General features: G+C 37.3%; 1 protein-coding gene and 1 long non-coding RNA gene across 3 annotated transcripts in view; both read left to right on the forward strand.

The window, feature by feature from the left end:
• LOC135208870 (uncharacterized) overlaps positions 1-21083 on the forward strand; it is a 231619-nt gene that overhangs the window by 137297 nt on the left and 73239 nt on the right. The gene's annotated exons all lie outside the window — the stretch shown is intronic.
• Positions 5213-9871, forward strand: LOC135208867 (uncharacterized). Its single transcript, XM_064241452.1, has 2 exons — positions 5213-6963; positions 7125-9871. Exon 2 carries the CDS (start codon positions 8034-8036, stop codon positions 9408-9410), a length of 1377 nt encoding a protein of 458 aa, XP_064097522.1. The 5' UTR covers positions 5213-6963; positions 7125-8033; the 3' UTR covers positions 9411-9871.

Genomic DNA, 21083 nt, shown 5'->3' on the forward strand with positions numbered 1-21083 from the left:
GGAGATAAATTCATAAATTATCCTTAAAAGATAATGAACTTCTGTTGCTATTAATTTTAGTGACAGTGAATTCAATGTTTCTATAAATTCAATGTACAGTGAATTCATTGTCCTTGAATTCGTTCTCCCAGTGAATTTGCTGTCATTGTGAATTCACTGTCACAGCGAACTGAAAGGACGAGAGTAACGGCAGTCAACCTGGCCTCTGAACGGTGCAATAGAGACGAATATGTCCAACCGCCTCCCTGCTACTCTCGCCCTTATTCTCTCAGTCGGTAAGGCTGCTTCCTGCTCTTCCTCACACTCTTTTCGGGTTATGCCTTTGTGACGCAGCTTCTACTCCTCGCTCTCGTGCATAGACCGATATGAAAAACTCTCTGTGTACACACACACACACACACACACACACCTATACTTACAACTCTTAGTTTCGAAAAGGTGTGTTTGGTACGGACCAACGGCTTTACGTGACCTCCGAACCACGTCGAGAGTGAACTTCTATCACCAGAAATACACATCTCTCGCTCCTCAATGAAATGGCCGAGAATCGAACCCGCAACCACCGAGGTAGGGCGCCAACACCATAACAAGGTCAGTCAATTGGATTAGAATAACCAAAATATTCTTCTAAAGTGACTTACAACCACGACGGATAGAGAGAGAAGATTTTGTTAGTGAGTAAGTAAGCAGGCCTAGTGTTCACTGCAAGTAAAAAACAAAAGGATATCTTATTTATTTGTCACTAATATTCTCTCTTTTTTTTCACTAAATACAGCGAAAAACAACATAATGATTTAACTAAGTTAGGAGGGCAGGTGCTTCTCTTTGCAACACTTCAGCGAGAGATGGGCAACCGAATCAAGAGAGAGAGAGAGAGAGAGAGGAATTAGTGTTATATAAAGAAACAACGTGTGGGGAAGGAGAGAGAGAGAGAGAGAGAGAGAGAGAGAGACTCTTACCCAGATGTTTTGTCTGATCGCTACGACGCACAGGGGTTCAGAATTGCTAAATCGTGGACAAAACTCTAAGGTGAAAACGATCCCAACTTGAAACCCAGTGTCTTGAACATCTCTTCAAATTAATAAAATGCAGAATTAAACAGAGAAAAAGTTTATTTTAACGTTCCATAAAGTTTTTGTATGTACTATTGGACCTTCTTAAATCACGAAAATGATAACACTAGTCATAAGAAAGGGATTTTTATAGTATTATAAAAAATATTAAAACTATATATACAATAATAATTCATGAAAAAAATAAAGAAATACAAGAGCACGATATTATTTTGACTATGACAGGAATTAACAAGTATAATTAAAAGAAATAAAAACTAGTGCTTTAGTGTCTCATACTACTTACACAATCACAGTCAAAATCACAATCACTATCATCAGTCATGTTACCAACCATTACTGTCAGTGTCACTGGCAATATCATCATCACTGTTCGGTAGTGGGATCACTCATGAAAATAGGTGATGCTTCAAGAAGGGAGAGGACTTCGGGTGATAGACGAGTCCTTTTCTTATGTTGTAATCCTCGTGGTCGCTGCTGGTCGCAAGAAATTTTTGCTGATTATGAAAGTTTATGTACTAAATATTGCCCAGATGGCAAATACATTGGTGGATACAGTAGGAATACCTTTCAGAATCTGCAACAACTTTACCTATTAATATCTATGTGCTTTGTCAGTTTCAGAATATATTGTCGCCATATATGTATTGTAGTTATGTCAATGAAGGTAGTCCTACTAACTTGAGGTCAAATTTCTTCACATATTAAAAAATATGAAGCTCATAAATATATACCTCAATATTTTTCCATCAGTTTATGACCCACTTAAACTTGCAAATTCCTCCTCTCTTGTTGCATTAACATCACTTGAATATGAAATACCGAAAAACATAATTAATCCTGTAATCAGTGGAAATTGATTTTTGGCCACGAATTCATGATCCACGCGACGTCAGACTAAGGCTAACTTTTTTAAAAGCATTTTTATAAGCTTTTTGACAAAGTGCAAAGATTGATGTTTTGATATCTTGGGGGAGAAGAGGTGGGAGAGGTTTGGGGTTGGGGGTGCCGCCTCTGAGCCCCTGTTTCAAACGGCCCAGATTTCGTTTGGGTCCTGCTGACACCGTGACTGGTTTTTGGTCGATAAATATACATAGGTATCCACAAGGGTTTGACATAGCTCGAGGTCATATGTGCTTGTTATGTTATCATTTTATTTTCTTATTTTTATTCCTACTTGTGAAGTGATAACCAACACCCCCACGCCCCCCCCCCCCTCTCTCTCACTCTCTCTCTCTCCTGGTCCCGTGCCTATCCAATAATCCGTGTAATGGAGAACTATTTGAAGAGCGAATTACTAAAGAATGTTGTGAGAGAGAAAGAGAGATCATGCACGTACGCTATATGAAGATAGCACCACCTTTCCGTTGATTAGGACTAGTGGAGATGCGAGAAAAATCACTTGACAGTAAAGACGAAGTTAACCTAAAATATCAGTCAAACTTTAATTTTTGTGACTGAGAATAAATATATGTAAATATCCCCCGACTACAACCCATTGTTGTAATACTAATAATAACTAGAAAAAAATGAAATCGTTTCTACCATCCGAATGTGACTTAGATTTAATCGAAAACTAAGTATAGTACTAATGCATATTCGATGACCTGGATTCATATAACTGTGGTCGGTCGCCATTGTTGACGTCAACCTCTGCTTCTGAATATCTTGATGATCATGATGGACTCTAATTCCATTCGTCTCTGTTATCATAATCTCATTTGTGATAATAGAGCCTTTTTAAAACATGTTAGCGAATGACCCCTCCCCCCCTCCACCACACCCCTACAAACGCCTCAGTTGCTATGTCCGGTAAATGGTTGCTATCGAATGTCCCCCTAAGTTGCTCCCTCTCTCTTTCTCTCGGTTGGAATCACTAGGGTGGGGGATGGGGGGTTGGGGGGGGGGAGATACTATCTGATTCTGGTGACAACGAAATGCTCATTAGGTCGAGACTCGAGCACAAGTGACCGGGAACGATATGATAACTGAGGATTAATTAAGATATCAGACAAATGGCGTCATTGATGTCTGGAAGTGAGGAGGACGACCAAAGCTTTGGGTCACAGTCTCATAAGCTGTAACAGGAGACGAAGTGGAAGCCTCAGGAGGGTTAGGAACTGGAGGATGTGGGCTGGGAGGAGTGGGTGACATGGAACGAAGGCGAGAGATCACGACCAAGATAATAGTCCGACTCACGAATCAGTATCTATGAGATAAAATAGGATATTTCTCTCTCTCTTTCCCTTCAAAATCAAAGTGAGGGTTGATGTCGAATCCGGTCCGATTCGGAGCTCTTCCGGGGTTTAATTAATTTTTTTTTTTTTTTTTTTATCTCGCCAAGATTCGGGTTTATGCAGGTTAGTACGGTATTAGCGTCCCACTTCGGTGGTCGCGGGTTCGATTCTCGGCCATTCCATTGAGGAGTGAGAGATGTGTATTTCTGGTGATAGAAGTTCACTCTCGACGTGGTTCGGAAGTCACGTAAAGCCATTGGTCCCGTTGCTGAATAACCACTGGTTCCATGCAACGTAAAAACACCATACAAACAAACAAACAATAACAGCGACAGCGGCTGGAGACTTAGGCCTATAGTCCCCCATCAGGTTTACTTTTCTGTTATGAATCTCTTTAAAATCAGTATCTGCAATGGTAGCTGAGGGAAGTATTCATCCCTTCTCTCTCTTTCTCTCTCTCTCAAATAAAAAGAAAAAGTTCGATCGTTGTGAATCCCAAACTGAGGCTGCTGCTTCGTCAGTCCCAAGAAATGGCGCAGTTATGATAAACCTCAGATGGAGAGAGAGAGAGAGAGAGAGAGAGAGAGAGGTGGCAGTTCCACAAATACAGCTGTAGTACTACTATTTACAGCTTGGTTTAATCATTTAGTGACTTACGAAAGAATCTCATCAGCAGAATAATCGAGCTGATGATTAATTATCAGGGACGTACTAATTGTTTTCTTTAAGTCTTTGAAATTCACTGTACTGGTATAGAGATGTGATACTGTTAAATATGTAAAATGTAGCGTGAACAATTATTATTTTCCGAAGAAAGCATTTCATCATATATGATATTTATGTGTGTGTTAAGTGCACCTTATATATGAAGTTGGAACTCTTATACTGTGTTATATATGAAGAATGCTGCATTATTAAGAATAAAAATCTTAATGAAGTATTGATTAACTTAAGAAGGTTACGGACTGTTTAACTTTTACTATATGAAAATCTACTCTCCGATTTAATAATGATATGTTGTTTTTAATAAGCACACTTACCGATTACTTAATTATCACTGCATCCCATATAGTCTTCCTCCTCAAAGTCATCAATTGCACTAAGAGGCAGACTGCTTGAAGCTTTTGATGTGGTTGCTTGATCCAAAGTGCTGTATGTCTGCAGTGTACCGATTTTTCTAAGAATATCATTTGGTAAAGTGTATTTTGAACAACAGGTATTATGCCTTTTTAACCCATACTTTATGACAAGAATTGCTTTGAGTGTTAACAGTTTCATTTTATTTCGCAACTTAGACTTCACCAAATTCATATTGCAAAATGTGCGCTCTACGTCAGCGTTAGAATGTGGTAAAGATAATGCAGAGAGAGCCATTTCGGACAGATCCTGGTATGGATTTTCACCTGACGCATCTCTGTAGTGGGCTACTTCTGACCAGAAATTTAGTGTACTTGATGTTTCTGTCCAAACCACATGATGAAGTTTCTTCCACTGGAAATCTATTTGAGTAAGGGAGCTTGCATCATCTGTAAATAATTTTGACACCTCAATTATATCAGATTTAATGGGCTTCAAGCATTCATCAACACTCAAAAGTGAGACCGATTGCAACACGCGAATATTGTCAGGTAGGCGTTGAAGGAGCTGCTTTACCAATTCAACGACAAACTTTGTGCATCTCTCTCGTATATAACTTTCATCCGTAGAGGAAAATTTGCCCTCAGCCAAGTCCTTTTCAAACTCAAAACCCATGTAAGGTCTTGGATCCAAATGTTCTTCAATCACTTTGCAATGCATAACTTTCTTTCCTGGGATTAATATCTTTGCTCCTAAAGAATCAATCAATAAGTCAAGGTCTCTCAGCAATTTTGTTGGGTCCTCTGCATTTCCGCTTCAAAAATTCTTATTGACAGCTTGTACCTCGCCAAGTATCGGTTTGATAAAAAGAATAATTGCATAATTCTGTTTGTCATTAAACACTGAGTATAAGAGCTCTGCTGTGTAACATCGTTCTTCTAATCTTGCTAATTGGAAATGTGTTTTAAGATCAGTCCATTGTTTCAGAATTCTCACCACAGCACGCTCGATAGATTAGATAACCATCTAGTCTGGCTCAACTGCACTAATTTCAGAGGTGGTAAATCATCATTGATGGTTTCAAACAATAGTTTGTATTTTTCCTGGCGTACAGATGACTGGGAAAACCAGTTACATGTCTCTTTAATCATGAACTCTAAGTTCCGTGGCAACGTTTCACGTGCAGCATGTGAAACAGCTAATTGAATTGAGTGACATAAGCATCTAATTAGCTGCAGGTGGAGTATTTCGGCTTTCAGTCTCTCAAATACTCCATTATTAATACCTGTCATTACCGATGCGTGACCTGTTCCAAGTGCCAGCAGATTCTGCATTTCTAAGCCGTTGTTATGGAGTGACATTTTGATTGCTTCACATATTGACTCTGCATTACATTCTTTTAGTTCAACTAAATCGAAAAATGTAACAACAATACCCTTCAGCGAACTAGAGTAATACCTAATGACAAATCCCAGCATCTTTGAGGTAGTAACGTCATTACTTTCATCAATTATCAGACTAAATTTTCTCTTTCCAATATCAGCTTGCAAGTCTTCCATAAAGTGCGGTGCAAGAACATTGCAAATTATTATACCCGTGCACTTCGATCTTTTTAATTTCAATTCACTAACATCCTTACTGTCACTGAAGCATATTTTGCACACCTCAGTTAAGTGATCCACCACACGAATAGAGCAATGTTCAACTACAAACATGGATAGAGTTCCTTCAACTTTCTTTAATTCACCAACTTTTTTAAATGGTAGGACAGCTTGCCTCTGTGTACTGAATGGTTCCTCAGCTTTTGTGTTTGTTGGTGTTCCTGTTTCTCTAAGTCACAAATTTTAGCCGAAACAGTACACTTACAATGTTTGCAAAAAACCTTTTTACTATCTATCACCTGGGGCCTCAAGCAGCCAGTTTTTAAACCTATCATCCTTATACAGAATAAATAAATTTTTAATGTACTTGCCTACAGCGGCAGGAAGGATTCGTAAATATGGAATTTTAGTATTACCAAAATAAGTAAAATAAATACTTGGTACCGCTTACAGTCCTTCCTGCTGCCATAGTTATGATCAGCAAATTGTTGACTCCTCCTCTTTTTGTTGTTTACGAGGAAACGTCGAGATCGGTGAGTGAGTGAGAAGTCAGTACTAGCAGTCCTACCAGTCTCAGCAGTCGAGGCAGTACTGCCAGTCCGGTCAGTCCGGACAGTCCTGTCAGAGCATTAGGGCAGTGGGCTATCCTGTAGGACCCACCACATACCCGTATCCGTATGCCATTGAGCCCGTCTTCCATCGTCAGTGTGAGCCTGTCCTCCTGGAGGATGTCTTGGACGAGGCTCTGATAACGTTATTAAGAATCAAGGGTCCCTCAAGAGGCATTTGTGAAGTATTCCCTTGGTTCCATAATTTGGACGGCGTAATTGGTGGCCATCTGGATGTGCTCTGCCTCCTACGACTGATTTGTTCACCGTCGTCTCGACTTTGACTCACCTTAGTGGATGATTTGTGGAGAAAAGTCACGTTCTCCTAAGCATTGACTTCAATCCCTTCTTGCTCGGATGGACTACGGTGAGTACCAAGTATTTTTTGAGGCAAATACTGAATGGTAATCGTAGCAATCTCTTTGAGCCTTTGTCGCTGCCTATTAAAGTCCTTCCTATCTGCCATCGGTAGAGTACGGATATTCACGAATGTTTAATAGTTATAAAGAATTTCTCTTGTCCTTACAGTGGTTTCGCAACTCTACTGAAGGTTGTTCATGGGTTTATTGTACATAGTGGTAAGCTACCATTTGTTATTTTTGGATAAGTCAACATAAAATTGTAAGAATCTCCTTTAATGCAAACTTACACGGATATTATATTATTTCAGGATAGGATTATCCAGCCTTGATATGGTTGTCATACTTGGTTTTTCTTGTCTTGACCTACTTACAGTAAGGTAACAGTTTGCATATTCCTATGTATAAGTGCTTCTTGCCATATTAGTCTTACCTATATAATTAAAGTTAATTCTTATGCTTCACCACTAACGTGCAATTTCTGTATTTCCCATCCAGGTATGGAGGAGAAGCTGGTTATTGAAGAGGAAGAGCCCTGTGTCATGCACTTGACATATTTGCAATAAATAATAAATTTAAACATTTCAAAGGTGTATGAATTGACTTCCCTTCAGTATTTTAAGTACCTTATAGGTGACTTCACAGTTTTTCAGCTCATGGCGCCCAACGTGGGGCAACGACGAAGGAAGTTGGATTTTCGCTATGCAGAATCCCATTAGTTGGTGAAGGTAGTCGGGATCCATTGTGTGAACTGGAATTTATTTCCTTTCAGATTTATCACTTTGATATTAATTTTTTCCTTTTTAGGATCATTACATTAATATTTTTTTCCTTTCTATGATTATTTCTTGTATAATTTAACAATGTCTGCTTTATCTGTGCTTATTGGACAAAGGAAAGTCATCCGCAAAAAGGTGACTGAATATTTTAACAGGTCCTCCACATTCAATACTCTTAGCCAGGAAGAAAAATTATCTATCAAGGTATTCTGGTAAATTATAAGAATAAGTTAACTGACTTGGACACTGAGATTTTGGATAAGAAATTTCCAGGGGATTCTGATAGTACAGATTTAGAGATGGAATTATCATTATGTCAGGATTATATAGATAAGATTGAAACCTGTTTACCTCTCATAGATATTTCCTCGAGTATCCTTAGCTCTAGTAATGTTACCGATGTAGCCAGAAGTTTACTTAAACAGCCTGTAGCACCTCTTCCCAAGTTTCGTAGTGTAGAAGGTGAAGATTTTTTGAAGTTCATCACAGAATTTGAGGGAACTACTAAAGCCTTTAACTATCCCGATAGGGATTTGCTTTTGTTACTTAAACAACAAGTTGAGGGTAGAGGAAAGGTTTTGTTAGGTTCCTTAGAAGCGGATAAGCAGCATTACGCTGATGCCAAAGAATTGCTCATTTCAGCATTTGCATCAACCGATATTCGGAAGAATTCAGCCATTAAGAAAATTACTGCTTTACATTTGAAAGATGGTGAAGACCCCTTTCTCTTTATTTCCAAACTCAGATCGGTATGTGAATCAGTGGAGACGTTGAATATTAGCGTTGATGAGTTCATTAGGTATTTTGCTTGGGATGGGCTGAATGATAGTTTCCAGCGCCATTTAATTCAGATTACAGGCAAGACTCACCCTGCCCTGGATGAAATAAAGACTAACTTTTTTACAGCATGTGAGAGATATGAGAACGACAAAAAGGTCGCTAAAGGTACAAAGAGTAAAATCTCGCAGAATGTACAGGAGTATAAGGACTTTTCTCGAAAAGAAAAAGCGGTAAATTTAGCTGTAGAGGCAGTAACGAGTGATTCAGATTCCAGGTCTTCACCCAGCTGTTCTTTGTGTCTTAAAGTTGGTAACGCTAATAATTCTCATTTTATTTATGAATGTTCAAAGTTCCCTTCCCCTACCAATAAGGTGCAAATTTTAAAATCTAAACACGGTTGTGTTAAGTGTGGTCAGTTTAGTCATGAATCTAGCAACTGTCATTTCAGATTTAGAAGACGTTGTTTTAATTGCCGTGGTTGGCATATGAGTTATCTTTGCGAGTCTGAGCCCTCCAAAGGCAGCAGATCTAAACAATCTGATAAAGTAAAATTTGAAACTCCACAAAAAGTAAACAGCGGTGTTGCAGTTTTGTTGCACTCGTATGGAAACTCGGTGTTACCCACGTTTTCTTTCAGTATTGGCAGCGACATTTACAGAGGTCTAAGGGACAGTGGCTCACAAAGCACCTTCATCACTCGTAGGTTAGCTGAAGAGAAAAACCTTAAAACTATCAATTCGAATGTTAGACTTACGGTGAGTGGATTTAATGGGAATAAAGAATATTATACTAAAATTGTAGAAGTGCCTGTGAAAATAGGTAGTTTGTCTTTTATAATTTTTGGCTTAGTTGTACCTGATATTAGTATTGCTTTAAAATTGCCTTTGCTTGGTTAAGTAATTGAAAGTTTTCAAAACCAGGGTATGAGGTTTGCTGATAAGTTGTTAAATAAACACACTCGCACTATTGATAATGTTAACCTCTTGTTAGGTACAGACTTTTTACATTGTTTAGCAGGTACCGACGTAATTTTTGGTGACGTTGATCCTTCGGTATACATAGATTCTCATGCTGGCATTTTATTGCAGGGTAATGTCGATTTGATGTTGAACAACGTAACCTGCCTAAATGTAAACCCAGGAGTTTTGAATTCTGTACCTGACGGTAATGTTCGTTCGGTTTCTACGGTGCATGTTTGTAGTAGCTCGTTGTTATTAAACACGAGAATAGATTTCCTGTCTGATGGTGACCAGGACAACGGTTTTGAAGTAAACTGTTCCTTTTCAGTTATCAATGATAAAGGTAAACTAATGGAAAGGCAATTGCAGCAGGCCACTGAACAAATTTTGGAGTCTGAATGCGGTCATTTTTTGAATTATGATCAAAATGTGTTATAATGACTGAAAGTGTCGAGCTTAATAACAGCTGGTCGATTTTTCAATTAAAACCATACATCAGAGGGAGTCTGATGGACGAATTATGGTTCCTTTATTATGGAATGGCAGTCTCCCATTTGTTGTCTAAAAATTAAAGACTGTCTAAACTAATACTAAAGTCTAATTTTAGAAAACTTAAACAGCGCGATGGTCTTCTACAACTCTTTGATCAGACCATAAGGGAACAGATTAACGCAGGTATTATTGAACCCATCCATGATCTTGATATTTTTAAAGCTGAGAATCCTCAATATTCCTTTCTGCCTCACATGCCAATATTTAAACCCGACAAAGTCACCACAAAGTGTAGGGTGGTCTTTTTATCGAATCTTAAAGACTCGGTAGACGGTAGTTCTTTGTCTCATAATCAGTGTATGTATTCTGGACCTGCATTAAACCAAAAGCTATCTTCGTCATTTTTGAATCTGAGATTTGACAGGAAATTACTTATTTTTGATCTTAAGAAAGCTTTCAATATGTTGGCTTTGACCGAAAATGACCAGGCTAAACTTTTATTTTTTTGGTTCAAGAATGTCGGCAAAGGTGATTTTTCATTAGTAGCTTTCAAGAATTTGAGATTACCTTTTGGTCTTCGATGTAGTCCTTTTTTATTAATGATGGCTCTTTATTACATTTTGATTTTGCAGCACTCTGAGGATCCTCGCATATCTGGCTTGAAAAGGTCCATTTATTCGCTTATTTACATGGATAATGGGGCTATTACTGTTAATACTTCAGAGGAGTTGAAATGGTCGTACCAACAGCTGCCTCGTATTTTTAACCCTTATAGGTTTTATATTCAGCAGGTTGTTACTAATGATATAGCCTTACAGACGGAAATAGACGGAGAGACCGAAGAAGTTACCCCTAGCACCAGTAAATTGTTTGGACTAACATGGGACAGGAATTCTGATGAAATTTTTACTAACCCTATATGCCTTGATTCAAGTGCCAAAACTAAGAGGTCAATTTTACAAACTATTGCTTCTCAGTTTGATATTTTTGGCTTTAATATGCCCTTGTTTAATCGCTGCAGATTATTTATGCATAAGCTACAGTGCCAGAAAAATTTAAGCTGGGATACAGTCTTGGCTACAGATTTGCAGCGAGAATGGAGCAACATTTGCAAACAAATAAATAGAGCTCCTCCTATAAGAAGTTCCACGATCTTTTTATAGGTCCCTAGGATTGTAAATATAACATTTTTTTTTTGTGTTTTCAGATGCAAGTAGAGATATTTACGGTTGTGTTATTTATCTGCAGCATATTGATACAGGCCATCTAAGTTTTATTCATACCAAGAACAGACTAGTTAATAAACAGTTAAAGAATAAATCGATACCTGCCCTTGAACTAAATGCCGTCCACTTAAGTGTTGAGTGTGCTCTGGATATTTACAAAGATTTATCTGGCCCGTCTTGCATAAGACCCATAGAAATTGAGAATATTATGGCCTATACAGATTCTCTTTGTGCGTTACATTGGTTAAATTCTGCGTCTTTGAAGCTAGACAAATTAAATAAACATTCTCCCTTTGTTTTGAACAGAATTAACAATATACAGAGATTGTGCGAAATTTATCCTGTCAAGTTTAATTTCATATCTGGTAAGAATAACCCTGCAGACTTAATTACTAGATGTGTATCGCATAATCAGAATCCTTAAAGTCATGGTATTTTACAGGCCCAGACATTAGCTTGACCGAAGTCCCTGAATTGTCGATTACTATCCCAGCATTTGAGGTCGCCACGGAGATTCATTCGTCTCCCTTAATTTGTGCTACCGAAAATTTAAACCACCTTGTTGATTTGGAAAGTTATTCTTGTTTAAGGAGACTTCTACTAGTTTATCGTAGAGTATTTTGGCCTTACACAAGTGGAAATTAAAGGCAGGAATTCCTTGTTCTCCAGTTACTAACTATTTTGCCTCCTCTCGGAGTCATTTGTTACACGTTGAACAATGTAAGTATTTCCCTGAGGTATATTCTTATTTTCAAACTGGTATGAATTCCAAGAAAGAGATTCCTCCGATCATAACGCAGCTAAATTTATTTATGGATGAACAGGGTATTTTAAGAGTGAAAAGTAAGTTCAAGAAGTGGAATTATAATATTAACGGCAAATTTCCAGTGCTATTACATCCAGACAGTCATTTAACTAAGTTGATTATTTGGGACGCACATGTAAAATTGTTACATTCAGGTTGTTATTCTGTGTTAACTGAGCTTAGAAGGTATTACTATATTCCTAACATTTTTCAGTTGTCAAAAAGTTCTAAAGCAATGCGTTCATTGTCGAAGATTTAATAATCGTACCATAAAATTAAATCAAAATTCCTATAGAGACTTCCGATCAGATCCTCCTACAGTTCCCTTTGCAAATGTTTTTGTTGACTATTTAGGAGCTTTCAACGTAAAGAATGAAAAGGTGACACAGAAAATATGGTTATTGTGCATAACTTTTACTTGGTCAAGGGCCATTAATCTCAAAGGTCTGCAGAAGTTTGAATGTATGATTTTCTTAGAGCTTTCCAATTACATTGTTTTGAATATGGCATACCCCAGTTGTGTATCAGTGATTTAGGAACGCAGTTGGTAGCAGGTGCTAATATTATAAGCTCTTTCATTAATGACTCTCTGACTCTATTGTATTTTGAAGAAAACTTGTGTTAAACCTTTATCCTTTCAGCAATATTTTAAGGGTTGCAGTCAGCTGGGTTCTTTGGTCGAAGTATGTGTTAAGATGGTAAAACGATTAATCTTTGGAGCTATCAAAAACAATGTACTTTCATTTTATGATTTCGAATTTCTTGTGTGTAATATCATACATCTCGTTAACAGACGACCGATAGCCTTTAAAAAAGAGGCTTTAAGAGATGACTACATTGATTATGTACCTCAGCCTATAACATCTGAACAGCTTATCAGAGGATATGAGTTGACTTCACTAAATTTGATTCCTGAGTTACAGCCTTTTCCAGAGGATCCAGATTTTCATCCTGCCAATTGTCATGTTTCAGATATTTCTAAAAATTATATAAAATTATGTAAAGTCCGAAATGCATTGTTAGATACCTACCATAGTGAATTTTTAGGTACTCTAATTCATCAAGCTGTCGATAGGAAAAGTAGATATCGTCCCATCTCACACAAACTGACAAAAGTAGGAGATATCGTACTAATAAAGGAAGAATATACTAAAAGAAGTAATTATCCATTAGGAATAATTTTGAAGATTTTTTTTTAATGATCTGGGTGAGGTTACCCATGCTTTGGTCAAAAAGGGAAAAACCGGTCAGACCACCAAGATTCATGTTTCTAACCTTATCCCCATGTTGGAGAACACCCATTTTTGTCCTGACAGTCTTTCCCCTGAAAATAATTTCCCTGAAAATAATTTCTTAGGTAAATCCTCACGTCCCCGCAGGAAAGCTGCAGAAACCAGTGAAGCGAGGACAAGACAAATGCTTCACTAATTCATTTTTTGTTTTTAATTTTAAATTTTACTGTATGTCCATGCATATTTTGTACATTTATTATTGGATGAAAATTTTTTCTTTGGAAAAAGTTTCCATCTTTTCCCCGGGACTATACAGAATAAATAGATTTTTAATGTACTTGCCTACAGCGGCAGGAAGAATTCGTAAATATGGAATTTTAGTATTACCAAAATAAGTAAAATAAATACTTGGTACCGCTTACAGTCCTTCCTGTTGCCATAGTTATGATCAGCAAATTGTTGACTCCTCCTCTTTTTGTTGTTTACGAGGAAACGTCGAGATCGTGAATGCGTGAGAAGTCAGTACTAGCAGTCCAAGCAGTCTCAGCAGTCGAGGCAGTTCTTCCAGTCCGGTCAGTCCGGACAGTCCTGTCAGAGCATTAGGGCAGTGAGCTATCCTGTAGGACCCACCACATACCCGTATGCCATTGAGCCCGTCTTCCATCGTCAGTGTGAGCCTGTCCTCCTGGAGGATGTCTTGGACGAGGCTCTGATAATGTTATTAAGAATCAAGGGTCCCTCAAGAGGCATTTGTGAAGTATTCCCTTGGTTCCATAATTTGGACGGCGTAATTGGTGGCCATCTGGATGTGCTCTGCCTCCTACGACTGATTTGTTCATCATCGTCTCGACTTTGACTCACCTTAGTGGATGATTTGTGGAGAAAAGTCACGTTCTCCTAAGCATTGACTTCAATCCCTTCTTGCTCGGATGGACTACGGTGAGTACCAAGTATTTTTTGAGGCAAATACTGAATGGTAATCGTAGCAATCTCTTTGAGCCTTTGTCGCTGCCTATTAAAGTCCTTCCTATCTGCCATCGGTAGAGTACGGATATTCACGAATGTTTAATAGTTACGTATAAAGAATTTCTCTTGTCCTTACAGTGGTTTTGCAACTCGACTGAAGGTTGTTCATGGGTTTATTGTACATAGTGGTAAGCTACCATTTGTTATTTTTGGATAAGTCAACATAAAATTGTAAGAATCTCCTTTAATGCAAACTTACACGGATATTATATTATTTCAGGATAGGATTATCCAGCCTTGATATGGTTGTCATACTTGGTTTTTCTTGTCTTGACCTACTTACAGTAAGGTAACAGTTTGCATATTCCTATGTATAAGTGCTTCTTGCCATATTATTCTTACCTATATAATTAAAGTTAATTCTTATGCTTCACCACTAACGTGCAATTTCTGTATTTCCCATCCAGGTATGGAGGAGAAGCTGATTATTGAAGAGGAAGAGCCCTGTGTCATGCACTTGACATATTTACAATAAATAATAAATTTAAACATTTCAAAGGTGTATGAATTGACTTCCCTTCAGTATTTTAAGTACCTTATAGGTGACTTCAGTTTTTCAGCTCAATCCTTGAGCCACTCCTTCCGGAAACGTTGCGTATACTGCGGCTTGCCCATTTCCAACTGCTCACTAAAATGACTGAAAAGAAGCGACAGATCGCACAAACTCTGGCTCTCGTCAATCTAGTACTGGCGGGTTAACTGAGTGACGACGAACGGCACGAGAATTGGTTACCAAACGGACAGGTATTTGACATGTTCAAAACGTAACTGTTCTGTGAGAACAGTTACGTTTTGAACTAAGATTCGTGTGTGTGATTAAATCTATGCAATTTGATATTTATTTTTATCAAAACATCTAACAAATGCAAAACTCTAGTGTTGTCGCTAGATATTTCTAAATATCTCTAGATTTTTGCTATGTCGCTAACTGCTGAAAAAGAGTTGCTAGTTAGAAACTAATATCTCTAGATCTAGCGACAAAGTCGCTAAATTGGTAACACTGTGTGATACATATTTATCTTTATATCAACATCAAGATCAGGTCTTCTTGTGAGCAGCATACGAAAGAATACTGTACTCCATAAAAATGTTCATACATTCGTCTCAACAAACAAGCTAGCACATCAGATGAAGGTTTTAAAATCGACTCCAGGTTGATCTATTCATATACAAGGTGCGAGGATTACTATGCAATATTATAGAACTTACATTGAACATTTTTAAACTAGTTCAAGACTTGTTAAAAGTAATAATAAATGCGTCTTGATAAATTACTAAAATTACTTTAATTTTTCTCCATTACACAATTTTCGTAATATTTTGCGCAATAAATCTACAGTAAAATTAGTGATAAAGAAATTAACACTTTTCTTTTAATGGAAATTTAAATTAACCGTGTCATTTTATGACATTCTCAGGCCAAGCCGCCCCACCCCCCCCCCCCCCCACCTCCCCCAAAGAGCAGAAAAAAAGGAAGGTCATTTCTCACATAAGAACTGAACTCCTCTTATAGAGCTCCTTGTTTTATGAGCTCTCTTATCTCTAGAGTAGCACTAATTTTGCTAGTACGTTGAGGTCTTTCAATCATTTGACCAGGGAGATCAGGCATTTCAGAACTAGGAACATTAGTATTCACATTATCATCAAGATTACTTATGTAAGTTCCTCATCCAATGGCTCATTAACCTCTAAAAGTACAAGTTTTTCAGCTGTTTGTGTACTGACATGACCTTTGCAGTACACATCTACAGACCGTATGACTCCTTCTGAGACAGGTCGAAGCTCAACAATTCTACCTAGAGGCTACTCCCTTCTTGGAGATTCAACTTGGACCAAAACAATATCCCCAACTTTGAGATTATTCAGAACCATAATGACGTTCTCTTAAGGAAACTATATATTCATTCTTCCAGACCTTCTTAGACTTGGATATGATACAAGACAATAAGGAAAATTACTTATTCAATTGATCGTGGTCCATGTAAGTAGGATTAGATTCATCCTCTAAAACTACTGGTGGCATAGCTTCAAATGATCTGCCATATAAGAGATGTGAAGTTGACAAGGGTTCTGGAGACATCCTGTCACTATCAATTATATCACTGTTGATATAATTGAGTGGTCTCTTATTAACACGAGATTGGATCTTGAGAACCATACCAATTCTTAACAACACTGATTATCCTCTCATAGAAGCCACCTTGCTAAGGTGCTCTGGGAGCGATGAATTTCCAAACAATACCACGATTACTAAAATATTCTCATATTTGAGTATCGATACATATTTCCTCAAGAAACTTGGCAGTTGCTTTAAAGTTTGTCCCATTATCTGTTTGGGAACAGACCAGGTGCCCCAAAACCTACGCAAAAATGAATAAGAATGATTCTGCTGTCATATCTAGCACCACATCTAGGTGAACTGCTCATGTAGCTGTACAAGAAACAAGTAGATATAAAACTAACTTGGTTCATTATCTTCAGTCTTTGTAATCACAATAGGCCCAGGATAATCAAAACTTACATTCTCAAAAGGTCTGTTCAAAACAACTCCATGTAAAGGTAGACCAGGGTAAACACAGGGTTTACCTTCAACTTTCCTGCAGATAACACATTTTCTAAGGACTTTGCATATTGCTTGGGGATTCAAAGTTGTCAATGAATAGGAGCAAGAGTTACCTGTACTCCTCCAAGTAAATTATACATATGTGCTTTAGCATGAGAAGGTTAATTAAGTGTTCTCCTGGTGACACTAGTAGCTACAGGGTACTTGGACTTCACAGCAGTCTCAGCTGTGAACTCTAGGCGACCTCTTGACCTCATCAGTCCAATGGATGGATAAAAATATAGACCTAAATCCTTAATCAAATTAGAAAATTCGACAGTCAATCTATGTGGTTTCTGCAAAAGATCACACAAGTTCTTATATTCAATTGGATCGGGATTCTCAGAATAGAACAGCTAAATAAAAGTGCCTTTAAACTTAGTAATCTTTGACACTGGATTCGGTGATATCTTGAGTAACATTTTTTTTCAGAAACTGAAGTACTTATTTCATTATCATGAAAATCTTCTCCAAAGAAGAGCATTCTTTAACTTCAAACAAACATTCAACCTTAACTGGATCAATTTGTCTCCCTGCTGTTATCTAATAGACTACAACTTCATCCTTTTGACTTGGCCACAAACCATCACATGGTAGCCGGGCAGGAACTTTAAACCATAAAGAATTTGACTCCACGAGTCACAAAGTCTTTAGGATTTTCTGCAGTAGTCTCATGAAATATTTGATAATTAGCGACGCTTCTCTGATCTCTGCCACCCTGTTCTTGACATAAGTAATTTTGGAATTATCATTTCTGACCCACTGAATAGAGTGGCCTCATTATCAGACCAAATTACAGTTACTGAAATATTAATATCACTTAGAACGTTGTGAATGTAGTTGGCTAATTTAGTTCCTAACCAAATTGATGTCCGTTCCAATTGTGAAGAGTTTTGCTTTAAGGGGGTCAACCTTAGCTTTCCCCATAAGATTACTTCCTCCATTTCTTACCAAATAGGCTGCACAACCATAAGCTTTGGTCGAGCTGTCACAAAATATGTGCAAACCATAGCATACTCCTTGAGTTTGCAACCTTGCGAAGTACTAAAAATTCACTAAGTGCTTTGAACTCTTCATATAATTTCATCCAACTACTTAAAAATTCTTTGCCTAATGGATCATTCCAGGAGACATTAGTCCTCCATGCAGCTTGAATAAGGTTTTTACCCCTTTTGATAACTGGACAAAGGAATCCTAGTGTATAAAAAACAGTTGAGACCAAACTAAGTAAATTGCGCTTTATGATTACTTCAGGTACAAATATTTCAGCTGACTTCCAACTAAGCATGTCTGAGTTGACATCCCAATATAATCCAAGAACTGAAGAAGTAGTGGTAGGAACAACATAACCACTGTTATCTTCTTCAATTTTAGTTTTAAGTTTCTCATTGTTAGTTACCCAAGTCCTCAGCTGCTTGTTAACTTCAGCATAAAACTAACATTCCTATTTCATTAAACATAATACTTTGAAGATTATCAACATAAAAGGATTTGGCAATCAAATTCTTAAAGGGGCTACATGAATACTCAATTGGTAGTTAAGTGTTGCCATCAACAAAAATGGTGATGATGTGATACCAAACAGCACACTAGCAAATCTCTAAGTGTCTAAACCTGTTTCTGCGTTCTGCGGATCTCGGAACCAAAGAAATCTAACTAATTCTCGATCAACATTCTGCAGGCCTGCCCGCAAAAAAGCCTTGCTAATTTCTGCACTAAATGCGAAATCATTGACTAAACTTTAACAAAACATCCCCTAACTTCTCCTTCAGGGGGGTCCTTTGATTAAACAATCACTGAGAGGAGGATTATCCTTTTCATCTTGAGCACTGCAATTATACACTACCTTTAAGGGGTAGTGTCTGAATCTTTAAGCACCCCATGATGCGGAATATAATGTGTATTAGCACTAGCTACTGCATCAGGAACTTTCTCAATAAATTTCTGTTTTAACTGATCCTGGATGATATTATGGTATGCATCCAAACGTCCAGGAACCTTAGATTAATTTTTCATTAATGAATACACTTGACCTAAAGCCATTCTATAGTTGTTGGGCAAAAGAGGGCAATTTTCTTTCCAGGGAAGACGAACAAAAGCATATAACAGGGTGCAAACATCCACCAATATGCTTATTTCTTAGACATCGAGAACACTGTCCCATATCAATCAGCCTAATTCTTCGGGAAGTTGCATCAGCATACTTTGAGTGCATCTAGATCTGTTTTTATTTGGTTTTTAGATATGGTTTCAACTGGATAAGTTCCAGTTTGAGCCTTATCTGTAGATACCTGCCGTGACTGGTTGGAGAATTTCTCTTTATCTCTAACTTGAGATTTGCCACTGGTTGGAGAATTTCTCTTTATCTCTAACGTGAGATTTGCCACTATCTTGTGGAAGTTTATCACTTTCAGACTGTAATTTGCCACTATTTAGCATCCTTTCAAGAAATTCAAGGTGGTCTGAGGCTTCACTGCCAGTCCTGGAATTGAGAGGTCGATGGTTCGCGCCTGCCGATCGCCAATTCTATTATCGCTTAATAAATTCCCCCTCGGTTAAACATATATGAAAATATATTAATTCCGAGGTAGAGCGAATTAGATACTAAAGGACATTTGTAGTTCGATATATGTATATGAATCACTGTAATGTGATAGACTTATATAATGACTACGTGCGGGCAAAACCTTGGGAGTTCAGCCCCGAAGGAAACAATTGGCAGGAGACCATCTCTTGAAAGATGAAAGGGTGTTGATGTCGCAGAAAATGGGGAGAGAAGATTTTTCATTGGCGATGATTGTCCAATTCTTTCCTAAGACTCCATTTTTATTCACTTGTCAAGAAACTTTTTCTATTTTTTAATTTTTTTTTTATTTTTTTTTTATAGATTTAATTCTTCAGAAATTCAACATCTTTGGGGTTTGCTAATATTCTTTGAGACAGATTGTAGTTGAGAGCGTTAATTCTCTGAAATTTTGACGTAAAATAAAAAAAAAATTCATTCAGCATAAACTTTTTACATGGAGGAAAAGTAACAACCTTAGCAATCGAAAAACCATTGGCCTTAAAAGATTTGCCGTATACTGCCAATGGTATTCAAGTAGACTAGTACACAGTTTAAGAAAAAAAAATGTGAAAAATGCTGAATATGCATAAATAAAGGCAGAACAATATATATATAAGATAAAACAGTGATTGAAAATGAATAAGTAAGAACAGAACAATAGATAAAAAATAAAAATTACATTAAATGAATAAGCTAGAAGAGAAGAATAGATAAAAGATAAGAAATAATGAATAAATAAGTAAAGGAATATTTATCTCATAAAATTCCCATTTAGTCTTAATTATACATTTTTTTCATATGGAATTTCATTACTCGTATCTGAAGCTATGAAATGCCTAGGAATACGCAGAATAAACTCAACTCATCACATCCTTAGTCAGTAAGGAAAGGAATATTCTATGATCAAGTAATTTCCTGAACTAGCTTCGTCTACTTCCACATCACCCTTTTAGAAAAGCAACATCCTGAGGTAGAGCCAAGTCTCGTCCAAGGGGTCGTTTCTGAATTTTTGGAATCTGGGTTTCCAAAGCTGCTCAAAAGGGTTAGGAGAAGGGAATCCTGTTAGTCATCTAGAATTCTCAGGACGCAGATTTAAAGATAGATTTACCCAGCGTTTGTTGATGGCTTAGATTGAGCTAGTTTATGTCAACCTTTGTTCAAAGATACGGGTATAATATATATATATATTCATATATATATATATATACTATATACTATATTATATATATATATATATGTTGCGCATAATGTGGATAATTGCCTAATGTGAACATTAGGCAGGAAATTGCATAATGTGTACATTAAGCAAGCAGTTTGCATAAAGTTTTACGTTGTATTAATCTCTGGGGAAGGGATTTACCTGTAAATCCGATGTAAGATTGGTCACAGTCCTGGCATGGGATTTTGTATACCCCAGAGTCCTTTGGAGATGTCTTTTGTTGGACGTTAATCAGGGATTTGGCTAAGGTGTTTGGGTAAGTAAATACAAAAGGGTTCGATTTTCCGAGGGGGTTGGTTATTCTCTATTTTCAACCATATAAATGAACATAACCATAGAATAAACTGGAATTTGTCACGTGTAATTTATAGCAGCAACTGCCGGTACAAGAGTCAAATGATGGAATCGGCCTTAATAAAAGAGAGGCAGGTAATGAATATCT

Source organism: Macrobrachium nipponense, chromosome 35 (genome assembly GCF_015104395.2).
Source record: "Macrobrachium nipponense isolate FS-2020 chromosome 35, ASM1510439v2, whole genome shotgun sequence".
Classification (NCBI taxonomy): Eukaryota; Metazoa; Arthropoda; class Malacostraca; order Decapoda; family Palaemonidae; genus Macrobrachium; species Macrobrachium nipponense.

What these genes read in the sequence shown, in the direction of transcription:
- LOC135208867 (XM_064241452.1), top strand. Translation starts at nt 8,034, where the DNA reads ATGGAATTATCATTATGTCAGGATTATATAGATAAGATTGAAACCTGT.